General features: G+C 38.0%; 1 protein-coding gene across 6 annotated transcripts in view; it reads right to left on the bottom strand.

The window, feature by feature from the left end:
- Positions 1-3,810: 3,810 nt before the first annotated feature.
- Positions 3,811-17,841, bottom strand: part of PIK3CG (phosphatidylinositol-4,5-bisphosphate 3-kinase catalytic subunit gamma) — a 43,464-nt gene continuing 29,433 nt past the window's right edge. For 3 of the 6 annotated variants that reach the window (XM_081535915.1, XM_081535917.1, XM_081535916.1), the window contains exon 11: positions 3,811-5,280. In XM_081535915.1, coding sequence (XP_081392041.1) covers positions 5,221-5,280 — 60 coding nt within the window. In that variant the 3' untranslated portion in view covers positions 3,811-5,220. Of the gene's footprint in view, positions 5,281-8,677; positions 12,261-17,841 lie in introns of those variants that run through there. The other 3 variants (XM_081535912.1, XM_081535914.1, XM_081535913.1) reach the window with 1 other exon arrangement.

The raw sequence follows: 17,841 nt of genomic DNA, 5'->3' as shown, positions 1-17,841 counted from the left end.
TGGACACCCAAAAGGATTATAGAGATATGGATGCAATGGGTCCTAACAGCTCACTAAATGCTAATTTAGACGAGCTAAATGCCTCAACTCTACATGAGCCTCAGAGCTTGGGTTCAAACTTGGTTTCCTACAAAATAATCAGTTAATGCATACCATGGATGGACCTTGAGAGTTGCCCATCAGTAGCTGAACTCCTGGATGTTAGATCTGCAGGGTTTCATGATGTATTTTGCACTTGTCTCATGAAAGTTTGAAATGATTTTTTTGAAAATCGGAATACATTTAGATCCTAGTAATTCTAGTTGTCACAATATCAGTCCTTTGATTATTTAGTCCAATTATTCTGAAATCTTTAATTCTGTTCTGCAGTTTCTATATTCCACTGTGTAACTTCAAGCTATTGACTTAAGTCAATTGACATACTTGGTGAAGACAAAATATTCCAAGAATTCAAAACATGCCCTACATATTTACTAAGATAAACTTAAAATTTTAAGAGAGTTCCAGGAAATTTGAGGAAAAGGGAGCACAGCTTTTAGTTTTGAATCAACAGCATATTTCACTTGTGATTTGCAGAGACAGAGGATTGAATTTAAAGGGAAGAGCCACTAGAAAAATGATGAGCCTTTACTGAATTTTGCAAGAGAGTAGTGGTAGTTTTTGCTTATACAAATCTTATGTTAATTTGGGTTGCTTGCTCCATTTTCCTTCTAAGAAGAGCAAGGGACAGGAAAGATAACAGTCATTCATCAGTAACAAACATTTGAAGAACTTGAACTCTTGGGTTTTAGAAAATTTAAAAAGCTAAGTTGATACATGAAAGTTTTTCCTGAATACTGTTTTATCATGATTAATTAGGCAATGTGATTTTTTTTCCTAAATGTTTGAGCCAGGAAAAAATATAGACAGGAGACTTAATTACTCTGTCTCTGAAGCAATTGTCTGCTGTCAGTTCTGAATTCCAAAGATTGCCCATGGTTCCTGACATATACATGTTTGATAATCACATTGAAAGAACAAGGACATTGTCTTAAAAGTAAGTTGGATGCTTTCAGCCTTGGCTTCATGGCATCCCAAGTGGTAAGGATGACTTCAAGTGGAAACAAGGCTATTGTCTTGGAGGCCTTGCTTAGTAAGGGATCTGTTGTAAGTGCTGTCCTAATATTTCTTTCTTTTGTCCATCCAAGACTAATCAATGTTAAACTTTTGCTCCTGATCTATTAAATAGAATCAAGCAGTCTCTTCCATATCTTAAAATGATACTCTCTTTTCCTATGTGATTTGCTTGATTTTCATTTATTTTCTGCTTTAAACATGGGAGAAGACCTTAAAACCAAAATATTGAGCTGATGCCTTAAAATGTCAAGATTTCCCAAGGAAGAAATAACATGCACCTCTCAAGATAAACATCCCTAAATTAGAGGCAAAGTTTGGAGAGCCAGGCTAATTTCTCCTAGATAAAAACCCTGATTATTATGAACATGGGAAGGGGAGGAAACAGGAAGAGAATTGTGAAGTGTTGCAGCAGGAGAAGGAGTTACTTATATAAACCTCATGATTTGTAATATATTCCTTTGAGCCATGTGAGACTCATTCTCAACCTTGATCCTGTGGCACTTTGGGAATCAAGGTCTCAATAATTTCCTAACATTACGTAAAATCTGATAGGTTGGGTTTGTTTTTGTAAGTTTACCCAAGAACTCTATAAGATCATAGCTATTGAAAAAAGTTATAGAACTGATACCAAATATGCATGGCTCTTTTCCAAGTCATTTTTATTCTAATCTGAACATGAGAGGATTGAGAATTCAGATTCAAATAGCTAATAATAATACATGAGCTAGCTTGAGGAAGAGGAGGAATCCCCACCACCGATTCTGATACATACTACAGGACTTCTACTTCCCTTCAGTAAATCAGAACTTGCAAATGCTTCAGAAGATGCCAAAAGCTACCTGGGAAAACTTTTCTTGTAGAACCAACTGGTAAAGAAAAACTTAATACTACAGTGAGTGAGTGTTAGTCACTCAGTCATGTCTGACTCTTATGACCCCATGGACTGTAGCCCTCCAGGCTCCTCTGTCCATGAGATTCTCCAGGCAAGAATACTGGAGTGGGTAGCCATTTCCTTCCGCAGGGGATCTTCCTGACCCAGGGATCAAAACTGGGTCTCCTGCATTTCAGGAATATTCTTTCCTGTCTGGGCCACCTGGGAAGCCCCTTGATACTGCAATAACCTTAAGCAAAATAAACAAGGCCAATCACTGTTCCTAGAACTACAGCTGAGAAGCCTGGACTTGACCCTTTAATATATGGCCTCAGTAGGGTGGGGGACAGGGGAGAATTCTCAGGCTGTGACACCTGTTTCTTGAGAATGTACAGATGCAAGTTTCTTTAGAAAATGTTTTCAGGTTAATGATATAACTTCTATCCTTTTTTCTTTAATATATTAAGAACTAAATGTGCCTTCTAGTGTCTGGAGTTCTTATTTGAAGTCAGAAACTGCTGAAAAAAAGTGTTTGCATGAAACACACCCCCATAGCCAGAAATCATTTTTTATGTTTCCTGTGCTAAATGTCAGTGCATACTTAGCTAAATGAGAAGTAAATGACCTGGGTTCATTTGTGGGGTGAAAGGTAAAGAAGACTATCTTGGCTTGGTTGAACTGCCTCTGTTCCATGTTATTGTGATAGTTACTAATGAATGATACACAGTGATGTTTGCATTCAGCAGTTGTACCCTACCAGTTAGATTCTATATGAGGCTATGTACAATATTTGAATACAATAGCATCTCTTTATGTATATTTTTTAATATTCAGAGAAATATTCAAGCAAGAAAATCAGAAAACTTGACCAAAATGTTCCTGTACCTACACGTCTTCATTCAAGGTCAAACTCTTTGAGAAACTTAGCCTGTTGCCCTTGTTTCCAGTGGAGCAGTGGTAAATCCCTGTAGCCATGTTTTCACCACGTGACTGGGCCTCCCTGGTCATAACTGCTTGGCCTTGTGGTGGACACCTAACCAAAGCTGAGCCAATCATAACCTTAAGTGCAATTTAATTGGATCTCAAATATGCTGGAGGTTTAACTAGACAGTCATACCAGATGAGAGCTGAGAAGTAGCCCTGCTTAGTTACATGATCAATTAACAGGAGAAAAGCTGGTTTGCAGAGAGAGATTTTTTTGGCTCTAGAGTGAACTGCAGCAAATCTGTCCAGAAAGTGAGCCTTCCTAAATTATATTGTACTAGTCAATATAGATGAATCTCAAAAACATTATGCCATATGAAAGAAGCCAGGCACAAAAGACCACATATTATGTTTCCATTTATATGAATTTTTAGAAAAGACAAAACTGTAGTCATAGGAAGCATTTCTGTGGGAGGGTATTAACTACAAAGAGGCATGAGAGGAAATTTTTGAATGATGAAACTGATATTTGATTGTGGTGGTTGATACATGGATACATACATTTGTCAAAACTCATCAATTTGCATATTTAAATTGATGAATTTTATGTAAATTGATTTTTAATAAAGCTGATGGAAAAAAGTAAATAGAAGTTAGTAGCCTTGTCAATTGATTCTAGTTTATCTGACTTGCCTTAGGCCCAGAAAAACCCAGGGACTAATTTGTATTGATTGGAATAACTCATCAGAGAAAGATGCTATTTAGATTTCTTTGGTATCTGATGTTGGCATAAAATAGAAATGATTTCTCCTTTGAAGTCCTTCCTGGAAGACACCATACTTAGAAACTTGTTAAGATTTCCATCATTGAAAATACTCTGAAGGGTCACACTCCAAGGATGATGCTATTAACTTTTCATTTTTATTTCTCAAGATTCTTCAGCCTTCATTGAAAAGGAACAGAGAAATGACAGCTTCTGTTTATTGAACAACAGCAATAGTAGAGAGCCAGACATTCTACTTAATGCTTCATTTTCATTATTTCATTTAATCTGCACAGTCACATCTGCAAATTAGGGAGTACTGTCCTCTTAGTTTCCAGAGGAGAGGGTTGAAATTTAGAGATTAGATAGTTTTTTCAAGAGACAACCATTGCTTGAATGTGGAATGATCTAATACCAAAGTCACTTAACTGCTCTCTTTACTGCCCCACCTAATCCAAACTCCTGCTGCAGCATCTGGTTCAGACTCTCACATAGATTATCACCAAAATGCTGGCTTATGGTCCAGCACTTCTACCAGGATCTCTCAGATCTCAGACTCCTCTCAATCTGCATAGATTAAAGGAGTCAAAGCCATCTACCCAGTGAAACCTGCAGAATGTGCTCTGTCACCATGAACAGTGATTATCTCAGCAAGGAGGTACTTCCAAAATGAATAATGGTCTTCTCTGGTTTCCAGAACCGTGAGTTGGAGAAAGGTCAGGGGTTTGGGAGTGGTTTGTGGACATGAGATTTCCCCAATGGAAGGCCTCTGCAGTCACAGACCAGTTGTTTTGTAGCACAGGTGCTTGGTGATGACGCAAAGGCAAGATGCTGGGTTGGAGGCCAGACTGGTCCCTAATAGCTGGAGTCATATGACTGATGGTGGGAGATGCTGTTCAGCCACAAACCTTGCTTGTGGCTGGAAATGATAGGGGTAGTGGTGGGTACATCTGTGACGCTAGGCACCCATTTTAACTCTGAGTGTCATCAAAAAAATTCTGAGTTTGATTCTCTGAGTATAAAACTTCGATGGTCATTTGCTGTGAGGACAGAGAGAAGTGCTGCTGAGATGCTGCAAAGGGATTTTGTGTTCCTTAGTAGGTCTGTTTACATCTCCATTACATCCTCCACGTCAGAAAAACACGTGTATGATGAACCCAGATTCAGAGCTCAGCCCCCAGAAAGGAAAATTCTTACCAAAGCAGTAGGCAGTGAGATTTAAGCCACACTAATAAGCAAATGTGTAGAAAAAAATCTGACATTCATGAGAAGTAAAAATGAGACAGTTTGCACCTCCAAGGGGAGCCTTAAATGTGAGCTAGAGAGTTCAGCATGGCTGCACTGGCTGCACAGGTTTGCAGAGCTGAGAGCTCAGTCGGGCAAGACATCACTTAGTGATTGAAGAGAGCATCTCTGGAGGCCTCCCTCCCAAAGCATTGACATTTTAGGAGATGGATGGGACTGTCTTAGCATAGAGCAGATAACAGTCAGGCGGGGTCAGGTAAGGCAGAAGGCTTTGACATTGTCTTCTTCATGCCAAGAAGTTTCAACAACAACTTTGATGCCAGTGCTTGATAGTTATTGACTTCACATGATTATCTTCCCTCTGAAAAACACAATTTTCTTAGCTTTTAATGAGGCTCTATGGTAAGCTATAGGATAAGATTATCATGCAGACTGCATTTTCCCTCACAAAATGAATGACTTATTTTTTTTCCCTAGTTAAGAAATCCAACTAATAGAAACTCAAATTCCCCAAGATCCAAGAGAAAAAAATGACTGCAAGGTAAAAAATAAAGTCACTACTAATGGTTTGGCATGAGTACATCCCCCAGTCTTCAAGGCATATACAAACTTACATTTTAGCTTGAATATAACTAAAGAAACACTGTCTTATTACCACGTTGTTTCATTCCTCAGCAGGTCATAGATCTACCTGGTTATCAAGAGACTTTGATCTACCTTTTCAAGGGTTCATTACAGTCCATTGTAAGGATGTGATTTTACCAGTCTGCTACTGAGAGGGAATTTTCAGTTATTTCTAATTTCTGGTTATTACAAAGAATGCTGGGAAATGTTTTTATCCAAAGTCATTGTGTACTTGTCTGAGAATTTCTGAAAGATAAATTCTTGGATGTGGACTTGCTGGACTAGAGAATAGATTCCTTCTTCATGTTCTTAACTTTGACAAAATACCATATATGAATTTACCAACTTGTTCTGCTTTCAGCAGTGAAATAGAGTGCTCTTTCTCTCAAATTACCGCTAATTCTGGGCATTACCAATATTTGTTTATTGGATGGTGAAAAGGAACCTAGGTTTTAATTTGCATTTGTTTAATCAGTAGTAATTTGGACTCTGCTGTCATGTGCTTAATAGCCACAGTGCATTTTTGTGTGTGTATGAATTAAATATTTTCTAATGAGATACTTGTCTTTCTCTTAGTGAATTATTAGAGCTTTTAAAATGCATTAATAATATAAGCACATTATCATATATTTTGCTCACAATTCAATCTCTTTGGTAACAGCAGAAAATATAAATAGATTTAGTTACCTAAATTCTGTGATCCTCCTAGCCCTTCAAACCCAACAGAATTTTTCATTATTGATATTGTGTTAGTTTCCTAGGGATGTCATAACAAAATATCACAAACTGGGTGGCATAAAGCAATAAAAATGTGTTCTCTCTCAGTTCTGGAGCCTATAAAGCTGAAACCAAGGTGTTGGCAGGGCCATACTCCCTTGGAAGCTTCCAGGGGAGAATCCTTCCTTTCCTATTCTAGCTTCTGGTAGCCCCAGGAGTTCCTTGGCCTGTAGATACATCATTATAATCTCTAGTTCCTTCAAAAGGCATTCTTCCTTCTCTTCTGTTAAGTAGATGATGGATTAGAGCTCACTTCCTCTTTTTATTTAAAAAATTTTACATTCTTTTGTATATTTCTTTCCATTATGATTTATCTCAGGATGTTGAATATAGTTACCTGTGCTATACATTAGGACATGGTTTCAGTTCAGTTCAGTCACTCTGTCATGTCCGACTCTTTGCAACACCATGGACTGCAGCATGCCAGGCCTCCCTGTCCATCACCAACTCCAGAGTTCACTCAAATTCATGTCCATTGAGTCAGTGATGCCACCCAACCATCTCATTCTCTGTCATCTCCTTTTCCTCCTGCCTTCAATCTTTCCCAGCATCAGGGTCTTTTCAAATGAGTCAGTTCTTTGCATCAGGTGGCCAAAGTATTGGAATTTCAGCTTCAACATCAGTCCTTCTGATGAATATTCAGGACTGATTTCCTTTAGGATGGACTGGTTGGATCTCTGTGCTGTCCAAGGGACTCTCAAGAGTCTTCTCCAACACCACAGTTCAAAAGCATCAATTCTTCAGCACTCAGCTTTCTTTACAGTCCAATTCCCACATCCATACATGACTACTGGAAAAACCATAGCCTTGACGAGATGGATCTTTGTTGGCAAAGTAATGTCTCTGCTTTTTAATATGCTGTCTAGGTTAGCCATAGCTTTTCTTCCAAGGAGCAAGCGTCTTTTAATTTTATGGCTGCAATCACCATCTGCAGTGATTTTGGAGACCCCCAAAATAAAGCCTAACACTGTTTCCATTGTTTTCCCATCTATTTGTCATGAAGTGATGGGACCAGATGCCATGATCTTAGTTTTCTGACTGTTGAATTTTAAGCCAACTTTTTCACTCTCCTCTTTCACCTTCATCAAGAGGCTCTTTAGTTCTTCTTCGCTTTCTGCCATAAGGGTGGTGTCATCTGCATATCTGAGGTTATTGATATTTCTCCTGGCAATCTTGATTCCAGCTTGTGCTTCATCCAGCCCAGCGTTTCTCATGATGTACTCTGCATATAAGTTAAATGAGCAGGGTGACAATATACAGCCTTGATGTACTCCTTTTCCTATTTGGAACCAGTCTGTTGTTCCATGTCCAGTTCTAACTGTTACTTCCTGACCTGCATACAGATTTCTCAAGAGACAGATCAGGTGGTCTGGTATTCCCATCTCTTTCAGAATTTTCCACAGTTTGTTGTGATCCACTCAGCCTAAGACTTTGGCATAGTCAATAAAGCAGAAATAGATGTTTTTCTGGAACTCTCTTGCTTTTTCGATGATCCAATGGATGTTGGTAGTTTGATCTCTGGTTCCTCTACCTTTTCTAAATCCAGCTTGAACATCTGGAAGTTCATGGTTCACATATTGTTGAAGCCTGATCTTGTTTACACACTGTAAATGCAATAGTTTGCATCTACTAATCCCAAACTTCCAGTCTATCTGTCTTTCTCCCCGCTCCTGCTCGGCAACGGTAAGTCTGTTCTCTATGTCTGTTAGTCTGTTTTGTAGATAGGTTCATTAAAGCCATATTTTAGATTCCACATATAAGTGATATCATATGATATCTTTCTCTTTCTGACTTACTTTACTTAGATGATAATCTCTAGTTCCTCCCATATTGCTGCAAATTGCAGTATTTCACTCTTTTTATGACTGAGTAGTATTCCATCACATATATATACTGTATCTTTTTTATCCACTAATCTGTCTATAGATGTTTAGGTTGCTTCCGTGTTTTGGATGTTGTGAATAGTGCTGCAATGAACATAGAAGTACATTTGTCTTTTTGAATTATAGTTTTGTCCAGGTAAATGTAGGGCCCTCCTCATCTTAACTTGATTACATGTGTAGACCCTATTTCCAAAGAAGATCACATTCACAGATATCAGGGGTTAGGACTTCAACATATGTTTTGAGGGGACACGCAACTCACAGCAATCCCCATCATGAAGTGTCTGCTATCATCAACAAATTATAAATGTTTTAAGGACTGGGACTCAGTCAGCTTTGTTCATATCCAATACTTAACACAGTGTCTCATAGGTAGTGGGCACTCAGTAAAGGTTTCTTGAAAGAAAGAATTTGAGTTTTAGGACTATCTTAACTTTCAGACATTAAAAAAATGTGTGCAGAGAACACAAGATGTAAGATTCCTTCTTTTATTTAAATTTACATAAAACAATTTACAATGGAAATACAAACTCAAGTGGAGAGGATGGGGCTGTCTGGAGAGGGAGTGAACCGGATTCACTTAAGCCAAAGTATGTGCTTTAGTTCCCTAGCATCTGCCCTGAAAATGAATCTTTGAGAAAATGCAGACAAACACCTAGACTAAAACCATTTGATTTTGTGACCAGAGTTATTTGGTTGGATTAAACAGAAAATAATACACCAGAACCTTTAAAATTCCAAATTTCTTTTTTCTTTATATAGTAAAGTATAATTGAAAATTTATTTCACAGGGCAAAGGAGCCTCACTTAGCAAATGAAGGCCAGAATTTGCTCCAGAAACTTACTCTCTAAATTACTTTTCAGACTCATTTCAAAAAATAATTTCCATTTATACAGAACTAACAGTCTCCAAATTATGCTGCAGAATTCCAACATCGAAATTTTTCTTTTTTAACTAATTCATCCCTTGTAAAGGGTTTATTTAACAAAGTTAATATTTTTAAATCAAGAGTTTGCTCTAAGAGTTGATATATTTTATTACAATGTCTCCACTTCCCCCCTTCTCTCACCAGTATCACCAAAGCCAGGCAAATGCCAGGACAAGGTCTAGAATATTCCCTATGTTTTACTTTACTTTAGTGGCCATAGTCCCAGTTCCAAAGCCATGGATCAGTGTTTAGAGACCTAATGTACAGCCATAGAGATGAAGTGTTTCAATTAGAGCAGAAGCAACATTTTTATCGGTTACATTGCTATCTGTACTCACACAGATGTGGTCTAAATGTAAGCTGAGCACCAAAGCCATTATTCAGATATGCCTGGTGCCAATTCCATAGAAAGATGACTCAGGTTCTAGCACATTTTCAAAGGTATAAAAGTTATGGGTCATGTGATTCATTAGGGACAATGAAGGAAGCACACAAAAGTGATTTTTGTTTATTTGCAAGTCTATAGAGTTAAACTTGTACCTTCATTGGAATCTGGAAAAATTAAGCTCAATGTGATATGCATAGGTACAGAATCTGCATAACTAAAGAACTTGTTCACTTGAGCAAATTTGTACACACCTGCACCAATGGGTTAAATATAAATACATTCAAGATGATTGCTTCAGCAAAGCAAATAAGTGGAATCTGTGCAAGGTCTGGGCTTGACTATGCTTTATGAAATTAATGAAACATCCTCTTCTGAATGAGAAAGCATCAATCTTCCTGTTATTGAAAAAGAATCGTGGGGAATAGATGGTTTAAAAATACTACAAAATGTCTATCCTCCACTAACACAGAGCAATAAACATTTGATTACAGGTATGGTCTTATGTACAGGGCGATAAGTGTGATTTTAAAAGGATGAGTTGTCAAAGAAGAGGAACATTTTCTAGATACCTTAAGAGTTGAGGAAAGGCTCAGTGGCAAGGAAGCAGTGTTATCTGCACCTTTAAAGGTCATGCAGGGTTTTTGAATACTGGTTGCTTGTTAGAATCTCCTGGAGTACTTAGAAAAACACTTGGAAAAACACTGGGCCTCATCCCAAATTAATTACAACCCAAGATGGGCACTCAGGCAGGGTATTTTTAAAGTATCTCTGGTGATTCTGATTTGCAGCTAGAGTTAAGACCTACTGGATTTTTGTGTACTCATAAAGAAAAGTTTGATCTACACCAAAGTCTGACATTTATCTATTTAGAACATTTAAAAATTAAATATATATTTATATCCCAGTATACTTAAACATAGGGCTTCCCAGGTGGTACTAGTGGTAAAGAACCCACCTGCTAATGCAGGAGATGTAAGATGCAGGTTTGATCCCTAGGTCAGGAAGACCCTCTGGAGGAGGGCATGGCAACTCACTCCAGTATTCGTGCCTGGAGAATCCTATGGACAGAGGAGCCTGGTGGGCTACTGTCCATGGGGTCACAAAGAGTTGGACATGACTGAAGTGACTTAGCATGCATGGATATTTAAACACAGACACTATTAACAGTTATTTCTATGTCGAGTATTAACTATAGATAATTCTAAAATATTTTATAAATAATCATCTTTCTCTGTTAACACTTCCAATAAATAGTAAAATGTTTAAGAGGTGAAAATAGTTTTTAAAGAAGACATTTCAATTATTTTTAGGAAATCTGAAGACTGTGTCAGAGTGTAAAAGTCCTTTAAGTTGTGAGGTGCATAGGGCAAGTAGTGTTCTTCCTAACCTGGAGATTTTTTTAGATATTAAATATCTTCTTCCATTAAAAAAGAAAGAAAAAGCTGCTCAGGCCAAAATTTAAAATTAAGGCATTTGGAAATTCATGCATATCTTCTAGACTATCTCCTTTAATAACGTACCTTTCAAAAACCCCAACAAACATCTCTACAAGTACCTACAATTCTAGTATTCCCTAGAGGAGAAATTGTTTTTCAACTAATTGTTGAGTTCTAGGGTAAAAGTGTTCTTGCAAATTTTACAACTCTGCATAAAGAACTTTAAGAAGGTTGGAAGTGAGGAAGAGAGACAGGGAGGGAGGTGGGGAGGGCTCAGGGAGAGGAATATAAAGGCCCCAGATGACTCCCTTTGGTTATTTCCTGCTTCTGTGGGGAAGCAGGCTATCATAATTGTACTTGAGAGTTTACTCTGTGGGCAGAGTTGAGACAAATTTTGCAATTTATAATAGTGGAACCAGAGCAGCAGATGAGGGCCAGGGCACAAAGTTTCCAATTTTCCATTTGGTGTTTGTGGGTCTCAGTGGTAATAGAATCTGATGACAAAAGACCCTGAAAAGAGGAGCTCGCTTTCCTTGCTTTTAGCACATTAGTAACATCTGCAGATGCAGAGGGGATGTTTAGAAGCATTAGAGGAATGAGACAAAGGTTACAATGAGCATGCTTTTTTTTCTTTTCCATAAAGAATTTGAGAAAGTCAAGGATAACCAAAATTGAGAAGAAACCCAGATAAAGAGATGTTACCAATGATTCTGAAGGATTTAGGGAAGCACCCAATAATATGATAGTCAGAACATCAGTCACAGTGAGGGGGTAATTAGGCTGTTTAAACTTAGAATGTTCTCCAACATCACTGAGAAAAATGAGAAACAAACAAACCTGCAAATAAACCTAAAACTGAACAGCACTTAAACAAACAATTAGGCTGATATTTCTCCAGTGAAGAGTTCAGCTAGAAAAAGAACTATGTTTCTCAACTGGCAGCTTTCATAATGTTCTAGGGCATTTTAAATCAAGTTCAATGACTGTTGTGCTTACTTAAAGCTTTTTAATTCTAGCCCAAAGTATTAGGCTGAATGTTTCTCTCCTTGTTTGATGCCAAGAACAAGATGTAGGAACCAGTTAAACTGCACAGTCCATCCTTTGTCCCTGCAAACTTCAATCTGATCCAGAAAATACTTTTTAGCATCCTCCTCACTCTTCCCTACTGTTAGAGCATCCCGAATGTATTCGATATCTTCTTTGCTGGTTAACTGGGGCATTCCTGTCATCAACATCATGGAGAACAGAATGATCAGTAGATTTGTGTGATGCCGAAGGGCTAGGTAAGCCTTGACGCACACATCCTGGATAAAGGAAAAGAAAAAGCTATTAACTATTGTTACAGTAACAAAGTAGGATAAGGACCAGCAGACTGTTTTGGAATTTACGTGGCATTATCCTGTCCCTGTGAGAAAATCATCACAACAAGGCAGTCCCCTGCCTCAGATGAAAAACACTTGACAAGAACATAGGCTGCTTTTACAGTCTTTGGAGCACTGTAGAGTGGTTACATACACCTAGGGTATGCTCAAAGAAAACTGATACAGAAAGTTTCATCTTATTTCTTATTCTATCTTTTTACTTTGATTTCTTTCCTAGGGAATTGAGGGTGGACATTTCTATAGTCTCTGAAGAGGAATGAGTCAGTTTTTGAACACCATACTGGAATCAGTTAACTTTATGTAAGCATACATAATGTTTGCTCAGAGCTAACGGAATCCAAAGGAGAGATGGAAATGCGGTTTTTGAGATTTAGCTACTTTTCTTCTTTATTTCCCAATGTGTCCTATTTTAAGAAAACAGATGAATTAGCTTTTCGTTGTCTGACTCTCAAAATTGTTGAATAACATTTGGAAATTTAATATAAACTCTGAATACTGAGAGAGAGAGAGTTTACAACAATGACATGGCTGCTGCCTCCTCTAAAAGCCTTAGAGTAGGTGACACAGGTGATTTAAACTCACTTCTGAGGTGGCAGGAATGCACATGTCAAATTGTTCCAATGTGAAGAAAAGCTACAAGGTTCCCAACTTTACAACATGAGGACAGCCCAACCTTAATATCATAATTTGACAAAGATGTTGTATTAAAGAAAACTGAAAGGAATGATTATGGGTTTAAATATTTTAAATAAAATACTGGGTAACGTGTTAAGAGAATAACACTCTATAGCCAACTAGGGTTTATCACAAAATTGCAAGATAGTTCATCATAAGGTACTGTAATAAAATCCACTTTTGAGTTTTATAAAAGTAACATGTAACTTAATATATAATGAACATGTAATAATGTGAAGAGTTATATGAAATTACCAGTCAAGATCATTTTGAATAATGATTTGAGGGAAAAGAAATGCATAAAATTAGAAAAGTGAAGGTAAAATCATTAGTATTTACAAATAGCAATTGTCTTCTTGGAACATTGAAGGAGGGAAGAACTCAAATACTATTGAAACTAGTTTTTATTAAACTAGCTTTTTATGAGATTAATAAACAGAATGCTATAAGTAGGAGCTACCAGTTAGAAAGTAAAGTGAAAAGACATGCTGTGAATAATGGTAACAACTCTCTGTGATTTCTGAGATAAACACCTATACAAAAAACATGCAAAACTCATTTTTTAAAACTGTAAAAATTCACTGAAGCATGTAAAAGAAAACTTGAACATGTGAAGTGTCAAGGCATGTTCCTCACTGATAAAAGTGCTTATTATAAAGATAAATGTTCTCAGATTAACACATAAATATAATGAAAATGAATAAAAATTCTGATTGGATATTTAAACTCAGATAAGCTTTTAAGTTCATCTGGAGTAATTAGGGCCTGAGACAATATTTTGAAAAAGTATAGTAACAAAAATCAGTGCTTGCAGTTAAAGCACATTATAAGGTTATGATATTTATAACTGTGTCTATTCTGTTCCAAAAAAAGATAATTTTGTGGAACAGTAGGTAAATTTCAGAGATATCTAACTTTAAATATCATATATTACATAGTAAACATAAAATAAAGGCTAATTCTCAGATTAGTGGGGGAAATATCTATTATTTGATCAACGGCTCTGGTACAATTGGCTTATAATTTGGAGTGGGAGAGAAATAAAGTTGATTCCATATGATATACCAAAACAAATTCCAAAAGAATTAAACATTTAAATATAAGAAGGGGAGACTTCTCTGGTGGTCCAGTGGCTAAAACACCATGCTCTCAATGTGGGGGGACTGGGTTCCATCCGTGGTCAGGCAAGTAGGTCCCACATGCTGCAGCTAGAGTTTGAATGCCACAACTACAAGAGTCCACATTCTACAGTGAAGACTGAAGATCCTGCATGCCACAACTAAGACCCAGCACAGTAAAAAAATAAAAATATATTTTTTAAAAAAGTAAAATTTGAGAAAAATGTAAGAAGGGAAAATATTATTTAAATAATCAGAAAATGAGAAAGGAAGGACTTTAAGAAGATGATTTCCAAGGTGGAATCCAAATGGAAGATGGAGAGATTATGGAAACTTCAAATTTTTGAGGAAAAAAAGCTATAAACAATATTAAAAGAGGCAAAAGACAAGAAAAAACATATTTGCAACCTGACAGATCACTTCTTTATTCCTAGCCTCCACAAACCCCCCCACCATAGCTCTTACAAAGCAGTAAGAAAGAGACAAAGAGTTGGCTAGAAATGCACGCCAGGGTTACAGTAGATCATGCATGCATGCTAAGTTACTTCAGTCATGTCTGACTCTTCACAACATGGTCTGCAGCCCTCCAGGATCCTTTGTTCATGGAATTCTCCTGGCAAGAATACTGGAGTGGGTTGCCATGCCCTCCTCCAGGGGATCTTCCCAACCCAAGGATTGAATCCGCATCTCTTATGTCTCCTGCATGAGGGTTCTTTACCACTTGCACCACCTTGGAGGACCACAGTATATCATACTACAAGATGTAAAGCCAGATAATAAACATTTGACAAAAACATGCAACTTCATTAGTCCGTCAAATAAACATAACTTAAGATGAGGTGGAAACATTCACCTACCAAACTGAAAAGTCTTTTTTTTTTTTTTTAATTTTTAAGGATAATATCCAGTGTTCTCTTTCATAAGCTGATGGTAGATGGGAATGGTTATACTTTCACTAGCAGACAACTTGCTAACATATATCAAAAGCTTTAAAATACTTATAAATGTTATAAAACTTAATTGTGATGGTTACATAACTGATACATTTGTCAAAATTCAAAGAATTGTACACCTAAAAAGACTGAATTCTGTTCTCTCAATTGTACTTCAGGAAAAACTTGACTTAAAAAATGTCAGCATCTTTTTACTTAGCAATTTCCAGGCTAGGAATTTACCTTAAAATTTTTTGGTTAATATTGCAGTGATTTATCTATATGGATTTTCATTAGAACATTGTTTAATATTGTAGAAACTTGAAAGCAACCACTTGGAGGTTGATAAGAAGGGTTTATGAAAGTTTCTATGGCTTCATGCTCTGAAACTACTAGAATGACTCTGTAGAAGGATATATAATAAGCATGTAAAAATGAGTTAAAAAGCAGGTACACAGCAACACATGTAGTATAATCCCATTTTTGTAAGTGGACACAAAATATTTACATAGGAAAAAAGAATATAAATTTACAGGCCAAAATGTTAGTAGTGATTTTTCCTTTTGCCTTTAGAGATGGTCTTGCTTGTGTCACCTGCATGTGGCAGTGTAACTGCAATGATAGTGGGGGTCAGGCCTCTGTCACTCTGAATGTCAAGGCTAGATTGTGTATATATCACCCTGTCCAGATACAAAATCCCATGGACTCTTCTTCTGGCATTTTTGAAGTCAGACAATATGTATCAAATGCCCAGCATAGAGGCTGGCCTATGGGGAGGATTCAATAAATGTTCGTTCTCTCTCTTCCCTACCTGGAGGGGAGAGCGACTCTGCATCTCCTCTCTGCTTAGTCACCACAAAGCAGGAGACCCACAGACCCACAGCACTGTTGGGGCTGTTCCTGCCTTGGCCCAGCCATCACGCCTGCCCTGGAAGCAGCCCTGGTGCATTAGCACTCTTGCATTCTTAATGACTCCACTTATGGCTGGAAATCATTGTCTTTTGCTCATCCCTAGCACCCACTGACATCTCTCTCATCTCTTGGTAATGATACAGGCTAGAAGCATACTTCACCCCAGGAAGCAGTCTTGTTAATGTGCCAACTTGCACAATCTTCACAAGGGCAGAAATGGGGATGCCTTCTGATTTTGAATTAGGTGGCGTTCTGATTTTTAATCATCTTCTAGCTTTCTGTACATGGAGGGCTCTGGGCAAACCCCCTGCTGTCTGAGCCCACTGTGTGGTCAAGCTCTTTAACAGAATAATTTTGAGGAGGAAAATAAATCTAGAATCAGGTAACACCAATCCATAGGTGCTCAGAAAATGTTTAAGTGGCTATGCGCCTATCCACTAATCATTGTAGCCACAGAGACACACATAAAGGGAAAAAAACCATTCTGTTCTCCTGAGTCATCTCTTCTATATAAGGACTTTCTGCTGGCTTGAATTTATTTGGTTAATTCTAATTTTCACAGGCAAGGGCCACTTCTTGAGAAAGACCACACACCCTATATTTGTCAGACACAATGTCTAAGTTCTGACTTGTGGTGCATACTTAGAGATGTGGTACAGATTTAATTATCCTTTGCTTAACGGTGTGAGGGGCAGTGGTTAAAAACACAGAGTCACACTTGACTGCTTGCATTGAACTCTTGGCTTTATTATCGACAAGCTGTTTGTCATCAGAGGTTATTTAACCTCTCTGGACCTCTGTTTCCTCATCTCAGAATCTGAATAACAGTAACAATAACCCCGTGCCACGCAGTTGTGGTGAGATTCAAGTGCTGTTGTAAGCGGTTGGCTATTATTATTGACAGGATGAGGTGTTGCCTGACTGAGCACACACTTCTCAATGCTGAGGAGTTCACCTTGCCATCTACACCTGTCCAAAATATCCCTCTGACAGCAGAGACCTAGGGGTGGGGTGAGCTGGGGAGATAAGTCCCACTCCCACCAGTGTTGATGGAGGGAGAGTCTTGGTCCTGGCCCCCGGGATGGGCAGGATGATAGAAGCCTATGGCACCCAGCTACATCTATAGGAGGTTCTCTAGCTAGCAGGGGCTCCAATGGACACTCGCTCCTTCCACTCAAACCCCAGGGGTTTGATTTTAGACTCAGATGAAGGGTCTGTCCCAGCGTCCTGACCATGCTGTCTCAGCACAGGCCTCTGGTTTGAGCAGCTGTGAGGATGTGGCTTGGGGGAACTCAAGAGGAAGCACAGAATACAGAAATTGCTGGCTGTAGCAACAGAGTTTTCCCTTGTGCCAGGACTGCGGGGCACTGACCTCAGGCATCCTCATTCTATCCTTCTCAGCTGTCAGTTGAGGCTTTGTACTATTAAGTGGAGGAGAAGGGGGAAGGGAAGACCCTGATTTGGAGGACTTGGTTTAAGGCACTTGTTAACAAGTGTGAGCCTGGGAAAACAGTGTAACATTATTACTGTCATTGGCTGGACCACTACTCATGAATAAGTAGATTGAGCCAACATAGTACATCTGCTCTTTATTTCAGAGTTGATTCAAATACCTTAACTGACAATATCCAGAACCAAAAGAAAGATTGCTTTACAGAGCTACCCTTCTTGTAAGTCTTAGAAACAAAGGAATTCATAACCATTTCAGGGTCAACACTTTGACTTGATTCATCATCAACTTATCAGTTCACTGTACTGAAACCAAAGCCCTTTCTATGCAAAATCTATTAATTTTTTAACCACCAGTGAGCTGTGGCTACTTAAATGGTCCAACGTCATGTGGAATAGTCCTACTTTTTCTTAAAA

Source organism: Giraffa tippelskirchi, chromosome 10 (assembly GCF_054371585.1).
Source record: "Giraffa tippelskirchi isolate mGirTip1 chromosome 10, T2T-mGirTip1v1.2.pri, whole genome shotgun sequence".
NCBI classification, from domain to species: Eukaryota; Metazoa; Chordata; class Mammalia; order Artiodactyla; family Giraffidae; genus Giraffa; species Giraffa tippelskirchi.
The sequence above is the reverse complement of the archived record's forward strand: the minus strand, read 5'-3'. Positions and strand labels throughout refer to the sequence as shown.